This window comes from Acinonyx jubatus, chromosome E2 (genome assembly GCF_027475565.1).
Source record: "Acinonyx jubatus isolate Ajub_Pintada_27869175 chromosome E2, VMU_Ajub_asm_v1.0, whole genome shotgun sequence".
In the NCBI taxonomy this organism is placed as follows: domain Eukaryota; kingdom Metazoa; phylum Chordata; class Mammalia; order Carnivora; family Felidae; genus Acinonyx; species Acinonyx jubatus.
Window position 1 is genome coordinate 13,380,139 of NC_069396.1, and position 17,752 is coordinate 13,397,890.

General features: G+C 42.9%; 2 protein-coding genes across 9 annotated transcripts in view; both read right to left on the minus strand.

The window, feature by feature from the left end:
- VAC14 (VAC14 component of PIKFYVE complex) overlaps positions 1-1,949 on the minus strand; it is a 101,827-nt gene extending 99,878 nt beyond the window's left edge. For both annotated transcript variants that reach the window (XM_027076175.2, XM_027076174.2), the window contains exon 1: positions 1,556-1,949. In XM_027076175.2, the coding sequence (XP_026931976.1) occupies positions 1,556-1,659 (104 nt within the window). In that variant the 5' untranslated portion in view covers positions 1,660-1,949. The remainder of the gene's footprint in view (positions 1-1,555) is intronic.
- Positions 1,950-7,858: 5,909 nt separating this feature from the next.
- Positions 7,859-17,752, minus strand: part of HYDIN (HYDIN axonemal central pair apparatus protein) — a 438,409-nt gene continuing 428,515 nt past the window's right edge. For all 7 annotated transcript variants that reach the window (XM_053211099.1, XM_053211098.1, XM_053211096.1 and 4 more), the window contains 2 exons: positions 9,988-10,212; positions 7,859-8,447 (listed from right to left, as the gene is read on the minus strand). In XM_053211099.1, coding sequence (XP_053067074.1) covers positions 7,965-8,447; positions 9,988-10,212 — 708 coding nt within the window. In that variant the 3' untranslated portion in view covers positions 7,859-7,964. The remainder of the gene's footprint in view (positions 8,448-9,987; positions 10,213-17,752) is intronic.

Below are 17,752 nucleotides of genomic sequence, written 5' to 3' on the forward strand. Positions count from 1 at the left end.
GCCAATAAAACCTATGGACGTGGAGCTACGTCTATACATCAGCTCTGAGTCTTTACTCAGTTTAGTGACACTCATCACTAAGACTTGCTAGCATTAGTGAGAGCCAGAGCATAAACAAGAAGCAGTTCAGAAACAGAGCAATCAAGAAAGTGGTGCTTTATGAGAGAAGAAGCTAGCTGGTTTTCGAGGTACTGAAATGTTAGTGCTGAATGGGAGAGTCCTCCTAACAAAGTCCAAACCGTTTAGTTGACGAGGAAAGGAAAACCCAAAGCAGCTAAGGCAGTGGTTCTCAACTGGGGTGATTTTGCACTCCCCGGTCACATCTGGAAACACTGTCTGGAGACACTGTTGGTTGTTACAGCTCATGGAGTGCTACTGGTATCTAGTGGATAGTAGAGACCAGAGATGCTGCTAAAAATCCTACAATGCACAGGAAAGCTCACCACAACCAAGAATTATCTGTCCCAAAATGTCAGCTGTGTTGAGACTACGAAATCCTGAGTTAAGCAACTGCCTAAGGTCCAAGAATGAGTGCCACACCATGGACTAGATAGGAGCTGTCCAATATTCTGCAGTGATGGAAATGTTCTAAGACCTGTACTGTCCATTATGGTAGCCAACAGCCACATGTGGCTATTGAACATCTGAAATTTGGGTAGTGCGACTGAGAAACTGGATTTGTAATTTTTAAATTTTATCTTCAATAATTTACATGCAAATAGCCATGCGTGGCCAGTGGCTACCCTACCCGACAGGGTACAGGCAGCACTACGATCCATGTGTCTTGACTGCCAGCCGGGCACTCTTTCAGTTTCACAGCCTGCTTCTTTCCACTCTTCTGAAATCACCCACCCACCTGCCTTTATCGCAGAAATTTGGGGAAAAAATTACAAACGTAAAATAATAGCAGAAAATCTTAATAACACATTCCCGGTTGAACATCTTGTTTTGTGCTGTGGGAAATAAAGCAAAATTTCAGGTCATGGTTACACATACATGTAATAAGACTGTAGAAGCAAGAAACGTCAAATTATTCCTACTTCCACCTGCAAGGAAGGGTGATATGGCAGAGATAAAATAAACAGCCCTCTGAGTCTTGAGATCTCGATGTTTGGGATCTGTTTTCTCCATTTGGTCACCTAACAGTCCCTTTCACTTCTCAGAAGCTGGGTGAGAAATGAGGCATCATTAGCAAATTTTCATGCTTCCCATTTCCCTCCCGTGGCAGAGGACCCTCTCTGATTTGCTGATTTTGGATGGAGACTACACTGAAGACGCGCCGTGTGCCAGACACTGTGCTAAGCACTACACATAGGCTTTGTCGCTTTATTAGCACGGTAGTCCGTTGGGGCACCCGGAGGTTAAAGAACTTGGCCCAAGTCATACATCCCGTCAGAAGCAAAGCTGGGACTCCTAATCTCCTGCACTGCGCTAAGGGCCTAAAACTGGCTGGAAAGGCGTGAGGAGTTCCCCCGAGCAGCAGGAACCCTGCAAATCCAGGGCGGTGTCCTGGCTTTGCTCCCCACGTCCAACCCTGGGTGCCCGCGGCTCTTACTTCTCGATCTCCAGCGCTGCCACCTTCCGCTTTTCGTAGAGCTTGTCATTGAGGGCGCGCACGATGTTGGGCGTGAGCGGCGCGAAGTCTTTCTCAGGGTTCATGGTGGCAGCTCGGGGCGCTCCCCGGAGCCCCGCGGCTCCTCAGCCCGCGGCTGCCCGGGCGGCGCCGGGGCCGGGGGAGTCTGCGGCTCCGCGCTGCCTCTGGCGCCGGCTCATGGACCACGCCGCCTTGCGCCTGCCTGCCTACCTCTACCTCCGCGCGCCGTCTCGGAACCCGGGCCTGGACCCCGCCCCCGCACACCTGCTCCCGGCCGCCCAACGGCTCACGATCCCGCCCGGCACCGGCAGTGCTCAAGGGGCAGCGGCCATGTTATTTGGATCATGTGATTCTGTAACCGCTTCCGCCTTCCGCCTCGAGGACCCGCCCCTCGCCGGCCACGCCTCCGCACGCAGGCGGCAGGTGGGTTGTCCACGCCCCCACAAGGCTCCACCTCCTCTCCTCACTCCCGCCTTCCTCCCCGCACCACTCGCGTGTGGTTGGGGATGCTTGGTGGGACGCGTATCCCACGCGCTCACGGTCCCGCACGTGGCCCGCTAGGCGCGTGGTGGCTTGTGTGTATGTTTTTGAGCACGAAGGGGCTCATGGAACCTGACTCACTTAGCGTAACTTAATACTTACCGAATCCACTAGTTCATTTACTACTTACTCACCAGTTTCGCATATGGCAATGTTTCCCAAATTGGAGTCATACCGTCATGATTTTCGCCATATTCTAGACACTTGTGCTATTATTAAGAAAATAATTTTCTCCGATCAACTTTCAAAAATCTTTAATTCCTACTTTAGTCTTGCTTATGTGCTAAGATCATGGTGTGAATAGTTTTTATATGTTTCTAAAACATATTAAAATAAATTCTCAATGAAAAACAGTACTACCTACTATCTAGAATCTCAGGCACCAACAGTGACCTTCACCCTACCATCTGGGACTCGGAAGAGTGTTTACCATGCTTACATTCTTAGACAGCTAGGTTATAGGCAGCAGAAGCCCCAAATCTGCTGAGTGCAGGTCTCCAGATGGATCCACTGTAAAGCAGCCCTTCCAAGTGCTTTGAGTGTCACGCTAAATGGTGGAACAGAAGTTGAAGTTATGTGGTAAAAAATGTTAAAGCATTTTATGCAGGTATTGTGGCTAACAGGGAGGTGCATCAGACCGAGTTCCTTGTTGTAAGCTCCCATAGTGGACAGGGATTTTAGGACAAGGGCTAGACCACAGTGGAGTCCAAAGAGTATTAAATATGAACATAAACACATGACAGTACTTTTTCTAATGAGTTAGAGTGTGCAGGTAAATCTGATAACAAAGTTGAAAATAGAGTCTTATCCTCAATCCATAGATAGGAATCTATAGGACACAAGTGAGGGGATATAGTAGGCAGAATTCCAGTATGGTTCCCAAGATTCCCACCCCTCTGGGTACGTACCCTGTATAATCCCCTCCCTTTGAGCGTGAACAAGACTTGTAAATACAACGCGCTGTCACTCCAATAATTATGTTATATAGCAGAAGGGATCTTGTAGATGTAGTTAAGGTCCCTAATCAGTTGACTTCGAGGTAATAAAAAGGGGGATTATCTTGTGTGGGTCCAACCTAATCAGATGAGCCCTTAAAAGTAGTCAGAAGACATTTGAAGTGGCAGAGAGATTCTCCTGCTGGCCTTGAAGAGTACACAGTAAAAACAGTTACTATGATGGCCTACATGGTAAAGATCTTAGAATGGTCTCTAGTTGCCAAGAGTGGTCTCCAGAGGGTTGTCAGATGCCAAGAAAATAGGGACATCAATCATAGGGCTGTAAGGGAATGAATTTTGTCAACACACCAAGGGAGCTTGGAAGTGGATCTTTTCTTAGTTGAGCTTCCAGACAAAGATGCAGCTCTGATTTCAGGCTGTGAGACCCTGAGCCAAGAGCCCAGGTCAGTTCATTCTGGACTTCCGATCCATGGACACTGTGAGATAAGAAACTTGTGTTGTTTTAAGCTGCTAGATTTGTAGTAATTTGTTATGCAGCCATAGAAAATAAATACAAAAGCTAACCCAAAACTCAGTAAGTCATGGAGGAATTTTGTCTAGAAAAATCTGTGAATAAAGTGTTTTCCTGTATTGGTGGGGTTTTCACAACTTTTAAAACCTTTGCTGACACAATCCAGTGAATGAAGGGGGTCAACCACCAATTTGAAACTGGCCCAAATTGAGATTTCCTCTCCAGAGAAAATGTCTTGCTTAATAGTTCCCTCCTCTTACCTTGATACCAAATAGCACTGGTAAGGACATTTCCAAATGTCTTTGCAAAGTTTATGTCTTTAGGATTTTGATGATGGTTGATGCAAGTCAATGAAAGAAAATTAAATCAAGGGGATTATTTGGATCTATTTCTCCAGTGTGTATTCATTTCCACTGGATCCATATCTAATATAGTATTTCATCTATTTCTTTTGCTGTTTGGTTTGGCTTTTTCTTAAAGGTGAACTGAATTTCCCAAGGGTCATAATGAGATACAGTTTTTAATAATTGTAACAGTAATGTTTTTACTAGAAGGAACTCTTTTCACCTGAAATCATGTTCTGGACTAGGTTGCTAAGCAACCAGTTTTTTACTCAAGGCCCAAGCCAATGCTTTGTCCTACCTTTAGTTCAGAAATTTCTGGAGAAAAAAAGGTGGTTTCTTTTCTCTGCTATCTTGGAAAATGCCAACTAGTTAAGGTTATGTATGCATTACTGGGCTGGCAGCAGTGTTGAGAATGAAGCCCAAGGCCACCATTGCCGTCTCTGCATGCTTACTTCTCTGACCCTGGTGCCCAGCCCTGGCTAGCCCTGCTACAGTCAGACTCTTTCTACACTAGTGGATAATTGATACACCTGGTTGCACACACAGTTCACAGTTGTAACTCATCTGTAGCCATACGATGCCTGGTTGTTATTACATAGGTTACGGACATCGTAGCAAGTGGATACTGGTGGGCAGTGTGAGAAATTGTACCCAAATATTGGAATTGTGCAAAGTAGTTTCTCTAACAGCAATGTAATTTTTCTGGAGTTTCAGGGTAACATGGTGAGGGTGAATCCCATACTTGGTACCTGGCGATCCCTCATGACATCACAATATTGTCACCCCTGACCGAAAGCAAGTCTTCTTCAAAGAAGTGGTTAGACAGGGTGCCACACTCACCAGGGCCTCTGTGTTGATCAACGTTAGGGGCCCTGTTTCACATCGTATTCTGTGCAAATGCTCCCTGGAGAGGTGCCTGGGTGGCTCAGTCGGTTAAGCATCCAACTCTTGATTTCAGCTCAGGTCATGATCTCACAGTTCATGGGTTGGGCATTGTCAGTGTGGAGCCTGCTTGGGATTCTCTCTCTCTCTCTCTCTCTCTCTCTCTCTCTGCCCCTTCCCTGCTCATGTTCTCTCAAAATAAACAAACTTAAAAAAAATACCCCTGGAATTGTGTGTGCACCTTAGCAGCACACAATGAAATGTCTCCTGGTCTGCTTTGCTGAGAATATATCCTTTCAAAGGTAATTTCCACTAGCTTATGTCAAAATGCTCATTTTCACCAAGTTTCTCCTCTAGCCCTCTGTTGAGCTACCTTGCCATTCCAAATTTGCCAAATGAAACAATTTTGTTATTGCCTTTCCGAGGCCAAGGAAGCATGAGAACAACCTCAAGAGATGGACATCTCAAGTCATGCCAGAAGGGGGTTCATGCCAGGGCAGGGTCTGAGCTGGCAGGGCCTGCCTCCTCACTCCAGGCCTCTGAGGCTGTGGGCTCTAGACGCAGTGGCTTGGGGAGAGCTGGGGCAGGGCTGAGGTAGGGGGAATTGCCCTTGTCCACCTAGCACCATTTTGCTGGTGGTGACACTTGGGAAGTGGCCAGTTTCTGTAGCAGCCAGTGTCTGGGGTGGTGGCTGAGAGCCCTCCAGCTCAACAGAACACATTAAAATGCTGACCTTCAGAGTTGGAGGAGTCCCCACGGTGAGCCTCACCGTGCTCCAACCGCTGGTTTTGTAGCTGACTTTCACACAGCTTCCTTTATCTCTTCTGTCTAAAACTATCTATCATACTAGGTTTCAAACTGTTCAGAAAGTTGAAGAAGGTGGTGGTGGAGCCAATTGTTCCCCAACCCCCAGCTCTGCATCTGGTGAGTGGGTGGGAGAATGGGCATTTTGGGGAAGGCAGGTTTCATCAGCTAGGTCATCAGCAGACTTGGTGACTCATTTCTAGGGCCCTAAATGGAGAGGACCAGGGCTGTGGATTCCACAAAGGCTCAGCTTCCATAGTTGCCTTTAAGGCAGCCTCTCTCAGCTGCAGTGTGTATACCATCCCCCTGGAAACGCCTTAAAATGCAGATTCTGATCCAGCTGGTCTGGGGCAGCCTGAGCTCCTGTAGTCCTAGCATGTTCCCACGCAGCGCTGATGCAAGGCAGCTGAGGTTTCACCACTGTGCTGGGCAGTGTGCTCTGACCGGCAGCTACAGCCTCACTGGGAACCTGGCAGAAGTGCAAATTCTTGAGCCCGCCCAGACTCCTAAATCAGACCCTCTGAGGGTGGGGCCAGACAGCCTGTGGGTTAGGAAGCCCTCTAGGTGATTTTTATACTAAAATTTGAAAAGCACTGGTTTAATCAGACTCTGGGTGTTTGCTAGTCATAGCACGTGCTCATTGATCCCCGCATCCTCTCAGATGACTGCTTAGTGCGTTCTTTGCTCATTTAATCAACTGGAGAATCTGCCATCTAATTTTTGTCTTTATGCCCATTAGCAGCATCCTTGGCGGTTACACACATGAACTATTACGTGTAGTCCTGTAAATATGTTGGCTGTGTGCAGGGTATCCTGGGCTGAGGGTTGTGGGGAGATACAAAAGGATTAGAAGAGTCATCCTCCGTTAAAAAACAAAACAAAACAAAACAAAACAAAACAAAACAAAACAACACCTCTAAAAGCAATAAGGGCTTGTGAAACCGCAGGTTGCTGGGCCACACCCCTGGAGTTTCTGACTCTACAGGTCTGGGTGTGCCGTGAGAAAAGGCATTTTTAATGAATTCTTAGGTAATGCTGCTGCTGCTGCTCCACGGACCATTTTCCACAACCCCTTCTTTGAAGCATTCATTCCCAAAGGGCCATCTCCTTTCATGCCTTCTCCCTCTCTTGCAGGCAGGCTGTAGGGGATGCCAAGTGGGGAGGAGCTGGAGGCGGCGGGGCCCGTCAGGCACATGTGCAGAAATAGAACCACTCCAGGGCCAGTCTGTAATCATCTTTATTTCATCTGGTGGTGCCAACAGGTAAGTGGTCCCATTAATACACATTGCGGGACCAGGGCCATAGCCTGGGCTAAGACAGATGTCTCCCTCCTCCCTAGCGCTCTCCCTCTTAAGAAAGGCACTGACTTAGCTCAGCCTTTATGTGCACACAAAACGGCTGCAGTTTAAACATATCAAATTGGGATGCGTTCCTCCCCTGGAAGTAGATTCATGATTCAGCTGCTGCACTAATGGCCAGGTGGGCGTATGCTCTGCGGCACTGGTTCTCCACTCTGCTGTACAAGCCTGAAAAAGAAAATGATGCCCACATCCCTCCCCGGGCTAATTACATCAGAATTTGGGGTGGGGGTTCTGGACAAGAACTGGCTGATTCTGATTTGCGGATGGGTGGAGAGAATCACTGTGCCACAGGCTGACAGCTATGCACGGAGCTGGGGATGGGAGTGGAGAGCTGGAGTCTCAGCGTTCTCCAGGACCTGGCCCTCAGCAAGAACTTTCTTGTATAAATGGATCCAGGATTCAGGGACAGAGGGAGCGTACCTAGGTACACTGCAGCGTACCTGTCCCCTGCAGTGATGGTGCAAGTGTTATCTGTTATCATTTTGAAAATGGTGATTCATTTGGCTTTTATGTGAAAGCAGAATAAAAGATCATCTCAAAACAGAATCATATCTAAGGGCTCTTTAGGCCATTGTGGATTTTAAAAAGGAACTGTGGTGCCCCAGTGTCATGCACTGCTAAGTGCTATGTGATAGGAGGTCATGAATGTCATATCTGTGCCATCTTATTAAAAATGGGGATTACTTCTTGAGCTTTGGGAATATGATTAGAAACTAAATTCAGAGACTTGCCCTTGCAAAATACAGTATAGCCCTGTTGTTTGTAATTACCATGTTTAGTATGGAATATATATACTTCATATATATATTTGGAATGAATATAATATGGAAATAAGTACCCCTGTAATTGAATGAGGAGATAAAACACTATCTGTAGAATTTTATTTTCTCTGTGCTTCACCAGGATAGAATAATACATAGATACTAGGCTGAGGAAATGACTTTTCACTGATGCAACTGACCTTAGTTACCACTAAGGGGTGATCCCCTTCAGGTAATAAACCCACTTAATGCCTGCTTCGCTGCCTTCACTGGGAGGACAAGACACAATCAGCTTGCTGGTGATAGGTGTTTTGCTGCCAGATGGATTTCCTTCAAAATAGACTGTGATATTGTTGATCTTCTTGGGTCGCATGGAGTCTACAGCACGAACAGAGAAGGCTGGGTTCTCCACAATGATGGAGAAGGTGACCGCATGATAGAAAACGTTCTTGAAGGGGATGATTATGTTGTACCCAGCCCGGATCAGGAAGGGACCCTGGGGCTTGGGGGGCAGAGCCATTCCGAAGAGGGGGATGATATACTCCCCGCCTGCAATCGACGACAGCATCAGGATGCCCTTGGTCTCACCCAGGTGGCTGGGCTCAAAATAGACTTCCACACTGACTTCGGTTCCTCCCTGGGCCCCTGGGGCTGCATTAATGATCTTTTCCGTGTGGAAGTCCTGACAGTCAGTCTGAAAGAGGAACACACACAGTTGGTTCACACGGGATCCCGAAGAGCACACCAGCAGCTTGGGCCCTTCCCCGCCCCTCCACTCTCAGACATCAAGAAACCTACCTTTGTGTGAGGCCAGGCAGGTCATAAAATGTCGTGCCCTTATAACTCCCTTGAAGAGTAGGTAATACTAATTATTATCCTTATTTTACTACAAAGAAATCAAGGCTAAGAGATGTTAAATAACTTGCCCAGAGACACAAAGCTGGATGATGCTGGTGTGGCATTTACTGCTGCTACTCCCCCATCTGGCTCTTCTTTTCTCCCACACACATGAAAGACTGAACAGTCTGGCTCCTCACGGATGGGAGGGGACTAGTTCTGGACAATTAGTTGTGAGCAGAAGTGAAAGGTGTTACTTCCACACTAGGGCATTCAATTGCCAGTACAAGTCCTTTTCACTCCTCTGGCACTATGACCGGAAACATCTGAGTTGGTGGTTGCCGTTTAGCCTGGATCCCCAAATGGCTGTGATGAACAGTTCCCTGCTGACCCTCACTAGATGGATAGCACAAATAAGGGACACACCTTTTGTTGTTTTAAGCCACTGAGATGTTGGGGCCGTTGGTTACTGCAGCGTAACCTAGCTTCTCCCGACTGGTATGATTGATAAAGAGCCTATGCCTCTTGACTATAGCCATGGACCCGCTGATGCTAACTGGCACATGGGCACCCAGTGCAAAGGCTACACTCCTAGCTTCCCTTGTTGCTAGGCGTGGTCTTATGCAGTTTTGTTCAAGGGAATGTGAGTGGAAAGGATATATATAGCTCCCGCCTTTCCCCTTTGTAGCTGGCTGGAATGCAACATCCTGGTAAGCTCTCTTGGTCCCTGTGGATCCAAGCAACTCTCTACAGAGGGGAGAGCATCAGGGCAGAAAGAGTCTGGATGCCTGCTGTCATGGAGCTACCATTCCAGCCCAAACTGCTTATGCCCACCCCGTTATTTGAGAGAGGAATAGCTTTTACTTTGTTGTTATTTAGGGCTTCTGTTTCAGGAGCTAAACCTGTATTCCAATTGATATAATAGGTAACATATATGCAGCATTTATTATGAGCCAAGCTCTATGAAAGTGGTTTTATATGCACCCTTTAAAAGCCCCATAGCAATCGTGTGAGGTTGGGGTGTTATTACCATTTAGAGAAAAGGTTAGAGTAAATTATTCATACAAAGAGTAAGTGGTGAAGCCAGGGTTCAAATCCAAGTCTCGATTTCACAGCCTCTACTCATGACCACTGAGCTCTACGGTCCCCTTTAGTGACCAGTGCACATGCTGTGGGAAGCAAAACTCCCCTCACCCCCACCTTAACTTAAGATAGACTCTATAAGGAAGAACCCAGGCCTGATACTGTTTATTTACACCTGGGAGTTTCCAGGCTAGATGAAGTGCCTGACTCCCTGTGCGTTTCACATTTCTGCACCCCCTGTGTCTTCCTCTTATTATTTTTAAGCTTAGACTCCCAGCAAGGGGAGGGCAGAGGGTGGGACAGTGGCTGCTCACCCTGCAGTAGTATTCTGTCTTCTGCCGGGTGTAATTGGTAAACTTGGCAAAGATGCTCTGACCGCTGCCAAGAACCGTCTGGAAGTGGATGGGCTTTTCAGGCAGTGCTGGCAGGGCCTTCAAATTGAGCTCATACAGGTAGTAACCCAAATCATTGTTGTGCAGTGTTAGTCTCCCAAAGGTTTCTCCGGCTCTCAGGGGCTGGAATTCAAACGAGAATGTGCCCTGCAAGAGAAGACAGAGGCTCCTATGATGCTGAGAGTCTGACCCATCCCTTGCTATCCAGTGACCTCAGAGTAGGTTGGTGCCAGAAATGGTGCTTCACAAGAAATTGCTCACACTGATCTTGAGCCTAGGGAATCTCTGTCCAAACCGGTCTTTTCCCTCCCCTGTACCCCTTCTAACTTTACCTAGAAATACCCCAGAGGTATTTATATACCTGGAATCTCCTTGAATCTAAGAGATACTGGTTCCTCTCTTAAGAAGCACACTTATGGCAATGGGGGTGAGTGTTTCCAGAAGGAGGGCTGAAGATCAGCAACTCCTTCTTTGCTCAGAGCCAAGCTCAGAACAACTTCCTGGGTCCTACCTTCATTCGGGGAAGGTTTTCTCCTTCTTCTATTTTTGCCCATGGCAAAACAAAACAAGAACCAAAGAGTATTGCTTATAATAACAAAATAAGGGAAATAATTAAAACGAGTTAGCAGTAAGAAATTGGCTAAATAAGTGATAGTTTATCCTCGCCAGTGGAATACTAGGTGGCCATTGAAAAGGAAGGGGCCGTGCTATAAGCACTGACATGAAAGGTGTTGATGATATTGAAAGTGAAAGGAAGGAGGTTCCATAAATTATGCAAAGCATAAGCTCATTTTTGTGAAGAAGAATATGTCTATGCAGGTATAGAAAAGAGACAGCAAGGATATATATCAAATTGTTACCAGTAGTTACCTTGAGGTGAGGAAAATGGAACTTGAGGACTTTCATTTTCTGTTCCATATACTTTTGTATAGTTAAAATTTTGTTTTTATCATGAGTAGGTATTGTTTCTTTTTAAAAAGAACTAGTTCTTCTTATTGAAAAATAGAATAAAAGGAGGATATCATCAAAGTTGTTGTAGATGGTTAACAGGAAAGAATATAGTGTACAAATTTAGATGATTTTGCCACGGCTTAAAAATTTAGATGAAAATGGACAAATGTATAAAAAATATAACTTACAAAAACAAACTCAGTGGATGAAAACTTACATAGTCCCATAACGATTAAAGAAATGTAATCAATAGTAAAAAAGTTTTCCCTTAACAAAATTCCAGGATCATAATGATTTGATTTACTTGTAAGTTCTACTAGACAATCTAGTATCCCACAAATTTTTCCAGAGAAGAGAAAAAGAGGGAACCCATCTCACTTATAAGATTTTGATACCAAAATCCAACAAGGCTAACAAGAGAAAAGAAAATTGGAGACCAGTTTCTCCCCTGAACATATATGCAACTTGCCTCATAAAAATGTTATCCAATTTAATCCAGCAATATACAAAGAAGAAAATGTTACATGACAAAGTTGGGTTTCTTCCATGAATGAAAAGTTGGTTTAACGTTAGAAAAACCAACCAGTTGCCACATTGGTACATTAAAAGGAGGACAATGATATGGACATCTCGATAGATGCAGTGAAAGCATGGGATAAAACTCAACATCCATTCATAGTGTTAAAAAAAACCTCTTAGCAAACTAGGAATAGAAGGGGACATCCTTAATCTGATAAAGGGTATCTATAAGAAACCTAAACAAACATAATAAATGGTGAAACTTTGAAAGCTTGCCCTTCAAGATTAGGAACAGGGAATCTTTCTACTACCTTTCTTGTTCTGCAGGTCCTAGATAGCCCTATTAAGGCATGAAAAGGAAATTACAGGAAGAAGTTTATAATGGAAGAAACAAAATTGTAATTACTTACAGATGAATGATTATACATGTAGAAAATTCAAGAATCTATAACTGAAATTATTATTGATAAGTGAATTATATAAGATGGTTGGGTAAAAAGTCAATATACAAAAAGTTAAAAATAGAACTACCCTATGATCCAGCAATCACATTACTGGGTATTTACCCAAAAAATACATAAATGCTAATTCAAAAGGATACCTGCACCCCTATGTTTGTAGCAGCATTATGTACAACAGCCAAATTATGGAAACAGCCTAAGTATCCATTGATCGATGAGTGGATCAAGAAGATGTGATGTGATGTGATGTGATGTGATGTGATGTGATGTGATGTGTGTGTATGTGTGTATATATATACACACATGTGTGTATGTGTATACATATACACACATACACACAGTGGAATATTTTGAGCCATAAAAAAGAATGAAACCTTGTCATTTCAAATAACGTGGTTGGATCTAGAGAGTATAACACTAAGCAAAATAAGTCAGTCAGAGAAAGACATATACCATAGGATTTCACACATATGTGGAATTTAAGAAACAAAATAAACAAGATAAGGGGAAAAAAAGACAAACCAAGAAACACATTCTTAATTATAGAGAACAACTATAGACCAATTTCCCTGATGATCATGGATGCAAAAATCCTCAACAAGATATTAGCCAACCAGATCCAACAATACATTAAAAAAATTATTCACCACGACCAAGTGGGATTTATACCTGGGATGCAGGGCTGGTTCAATATCTGCAAAACAATTAACATGATTCATCACATCAATAAAATAAAGGACAAGAACCATATGACCCTCTCAATAGATGCAGAGAAAGCATTTGACAAAATACAGCATCCTTTCTTGATAAAAACCCTCAAGAAATTAGGGATAGAAGGAGCACACCTTGAGATCATAAAAGCCATCTATGAACGACCCAACGCTAATATCATCCTCAATGGGGAAAAACTGAGACCTTTCCCCGTAAGGTCAGGAACAAGACAGGGATGTCCACTCTCGCCACTGTTATTCAACATAGTATTAGAAGTCTTAGCCTCTGCAGTCAGACAACACCAAGAAATAAAAGGCATCCAAATCAGCCAGGAGGAGGTCATACTTTCACTCTTTGCAGATGACATGATACTCTATATGGAAAACTCTAAAGATTCCATCAAAAAAATGCTAGAATTGATTCATGAATTCAGCAAAGTTGCAGAATATAAAATCAATGCCCAGAAATCGGTTGCATTCCTATACACCAACAATGAAGTGAGAGAAAGAGAAATCGATCCCATTTACAGTTGCACCAAAACCCATAAAATACCTAGGAATAAATCTAACCAAAGAGGTGAAAAATCTATATGCTGGAAACTATAGAAAGCTTATGAAAGAAATTGAATAGGACACACACACACAAAAGGAAAAAGATTCCATGTTCCTGGATAGGAAGAACAAATATTGTTAAAAAGTCAATACTACCCAAAGCAATCTACATATTCAATGCAATCCCTATCAAAGTAACACCAGTATTCTTCACAGAGCTAGAACTAACAGTCCCAAAATTTGTATGGACCCAGAAAAGACCCCGAATAACCAAAGAAATCTTGAAAAAGAAAACCAAAGCAGGAGGCATCACTATTCCGGACTTCAAGCTATACTACAAAGCTGTAATCATCAAGACAGTATGGTACTGGCACAAGAACAGACACTCAGATCAATGGAACAGAATAGAGAACCCAGAAATGGACCCACAAATATTTGGCCAACAAATCTGTGACAAAGCAGGAAAGAATATCCAATGGAAAAAAGACAGTCTCTTCAGCAACTGGTGCTGGGAAAACTGGACAGCGACATGCAGAAGAATGAACCTGGACCACTTTCTTACACCATACAGAAAAATAAACTCAAAATGGATGAAAGACCTCAATGTAAGACAGGAAGCCATCAAAATCCTAGAGGAGAAAGCAGGCAAAAACCTCTCTGATCTTGGCTGCAGCAACTTCTTACTCAACACGTCTCTGGAGGCAAGGGAAATGAAAGCAAAAATGAACTACTGGGACCTCATCCAAATAAAAATCTTCTGCACAGCGAAGGAAACAATCAGCAAAACTAAAAGGCAACCTTCGGAATAGGAGAAGATATTTGCAAATGCCACATCAGATAAAGGGTTAGCATCCAAAACCTATCAAGAACTTATCAAACTCAACACCCAAAAAACAAACAACCAGTGAAGAAATGGGCAAAAGACATGAATAGACACTTCTGGAAAGAAGACATCCAGATGGCCAACCGACACATGAAAAAATGCTCAATATCACTCATCATCAGGGAAACACAAATCAAAACCACGATGAGATACCACCTTACACCTGTCAGAATGGCTAACATTAACAAGTCAGGCAACAACAGATGTTGGTGAGGATGCAGAGAGAGAGGATCTTTTTTGCGCTGCTGGTGGGAATGCAAGCTGGTGCAGCCACTCTGGAAAACAGTATGGAGGTTCCTCAAAAAACTAAAAATAGAACTACTCTACGACCCAGCAATTGCGGTACTAGGCATTTATCCACGGAATACAGGTGTGCTGTTTCGAAGGGACACATGCACCCCCATGTTTATAGCAGTACTATCAACAATAGCCAAAGTATGGAAAGAACCCAAATGTCCATCAATGGATGAATGGATAAAGAAGATGTGTGTATACACACACACACACACACACACACACACACACACACACACACACACACAATGGAGTATTATTCGGCAATCAAAAAGAATGAAATCTTGTCATTTGCAACTACATGGATAGAAGTAGAGGGTATTATGCTAAGTGAAAGTCAGAGAAAGACAAAAATCATATGACTTCATTCATATGAGGACTTTAAGAGACAAAACAGATGAACATAAGGGAAGGGAAAGAAAAATAATATAAAAACAGGGAGGGGGACAAAACATAAGGGACTCTTAAATATGGAGAAAAAACTGAGGGTTGCTGGAGGGGTTGTGGGAGGGGGGAATGGGCTAAATGGGTAAGGGGCACTAAGAAATATACTCCTGAAATCATTGTTGCACTATATGCTGACTAATTTGGATGTAAATTTTAAAAAATAAAAAATAAAATTTTAAAAAAAGTATAGAGAACAAAGTGATGTTTACCAGAGAGGAAGGCAGTGGGGCGATGAGGGAAATGTAATGGGGATTAAGGAGTGCACTTGTGATGAGCACCAGGTGATGTATGGAATCATTGAATCACTGTATTGTACACCTGAAACTAATATAACACTGTATGTTAACTAACTGGGATTAAAATAAAAAACTTAAAAAGACAAAAAAGGGGGCAAAGTCAATATATAAAAATCAGTTATATTGTTACATACTACAACCAATAGAAAACAAAATTTTAAAAAATACCATTTACAATAGCACCAAAATATATAAAACCTAGACATAAATCTAACAAAATATGAGTAAGTCTTTTACATAGAAAACAAAAAAAATATTGTTGAGAGAAATTAAATAAGAAGAGTTAAATAAATGGAGATCTGCTCATGAGTTAGAAATCTCAATTGTGTAAAGACTGGAATTCTCTCTGTGACAAATATGCTTCAAGATGGCCCCCAGTGATCTCCACCCTCCTGCTATTACACTCTTGTGTCATCCTCTCCCATATTGTGCCAGGGCTGGTCTGTGTGACCACTAGTACATGGCAGAGAGATGGCATATCACTTCTGAGATGAAGTGGAAAAGACTGTGGTTTCTGTCTTGTGCGTGCTCTCTCTCTCTTGCTCTCTCAGCTTCCCTCAGATCACTCACTTTTAGGAAGTGAGCTGTCATGTTGAAAGCAGCTGGAGGGAGAGGTGTATGTGGTGAGGAACTGAAGCCTCCAGCCAGTAGCCAGCAAGGAACTAAGGCCTTTCCAACAACTCCATGAGTGAGTTTAGAAGCAGATTATCCAGCCCCAGTCAAACCTAGAGATGACTGGAGTCCTGCTGACAACTGACTACATCCTCATGAAAGACCCTGACTACACAGCTAAGCTGCTGCTTGTGGATTCCTGATCCTCAGGAACTGTGTATATAATAAATGTTTGTGGGTTTAAGCTGCTGATTTTTAGGGTAATTTGTTATGGGTCAACAGGTAACTAATACATTCTTAAAATAACCCAATAAAAATCCTAATAGTTAATTTAATTTTTTTGGAAGAACATGACAAGCTGATTTATATGGAAATGCAAAGGGCCAAGAATAGCCAAGATACTCTTGAAGAACAGAAATGTCAGAGACTACCAAGTCTTAATGTAACATCACCAGAAGCATATTATGATTTTAATGTAATTAGTAATATAGCTTCAAAGTATATAAAGCAAAAACACTACAGAACTACAAGGACAAACAGACAAATCCCTGTCAGAGTGGTGACTTTAACACACTCTCTTGAATCTGACCAAACAGGCAGACCAAAATATCAGCTAGGGTACAGAGAATGAACTTCAAAATGGCAAACACATGCTTTTTAAAAATAAATGGAAGATTAAGGAAAAGATCATATAGTGGGCCGTAGAGCAGATCTAAATAAATTCTAGAGCACTGAAATATGGAATATATTCCCTGACCACAAAATAATTTAAAAAATAACATATAGAACAATCCACATGTTTGGAAATTGAGAAACACTTATAATAACCCATGAGTCAAAAAAGAAGTATTAATAATAATGAAAGGACATTTTTGAACTTAATGACAAAATATACTACATGTAAAACTTTGTACACTGCAGCTAAAGCAGCACTTAGAGGGCAACTTATAATCTTAAATGTGCATATTGGAAAATAAAGAAAACTAGAAGTTAATGCACTAAGCATCCATCTTAGAAGTTAGGTAAAGCACCAGTAACCCAAAAGAAGCAGAAAGAAGGAAATAATAAAAAGGTCAGAAATCAAGCAACTGAAAACAAACATACAATAAAGAGTACCAACAAAATCAAAAAATGCCTTCTTGAATATAAGATATACTGAGAAACCTCTAGAAAGACCAATCAAGAAATAGAAGGTACAACCAATATTAGAGATGAAAAAGGAACATCACATAAGGAAGTAGTAAGAGGATATTAACAATGTTATGCCAATTTTGTGAATATATGGATGAAACAGACATGCTATCATTACTGATTCAAGAAGAAACAGAAAATCTGAGTAGTGTGATAACTCATGAAAGGAATCAAATCAGTAGCAGACAATCTTCTCACAATGAAAACCCCAGGGCTCATTGGCTTCATCCGTGGTTCAAGGAAGACATAATTTCAATCTTTAATACACTCTTTCACAGAGTTGAGGAAGCAGGCAAATCCCCGATTCTTTTTCTATCGCTGGCGGAACGGGAACTCAAATTGGACAAAGAATACAAGAAAGGAAAGCTGGTCCATTCTCGCTCATGACCACAGAGGCAAATCTCCAACACAAACTGTTATCCGACTAAAGCCAATCTGTTTGTAAAAAGGTAAATTAAGACCATGAGGATCTATTAGTTTATTGGATTGGTAAACCTTTAAAAATCTGACAATGCCAAAAGTTGGTGAGCTCTCATTGCTCACTGGAGATTCTCTCCTGACTGGCAATTAAAGGCAAGCACACCCTGTGACCCGGTGATTCTACTCCTGGGTGTACGCTGGGGAGAAACACACCGTGTATATCAGGAAGGCACTTGCACGGTGAGGTCCATGGCAGCATATTTCATGATAGCCAAACACTGAAGCCAACACAGATGTATGGCCTCAGTAGAATGGATATCTAAATTGTGGTATAGTCGTATGATGGAATAT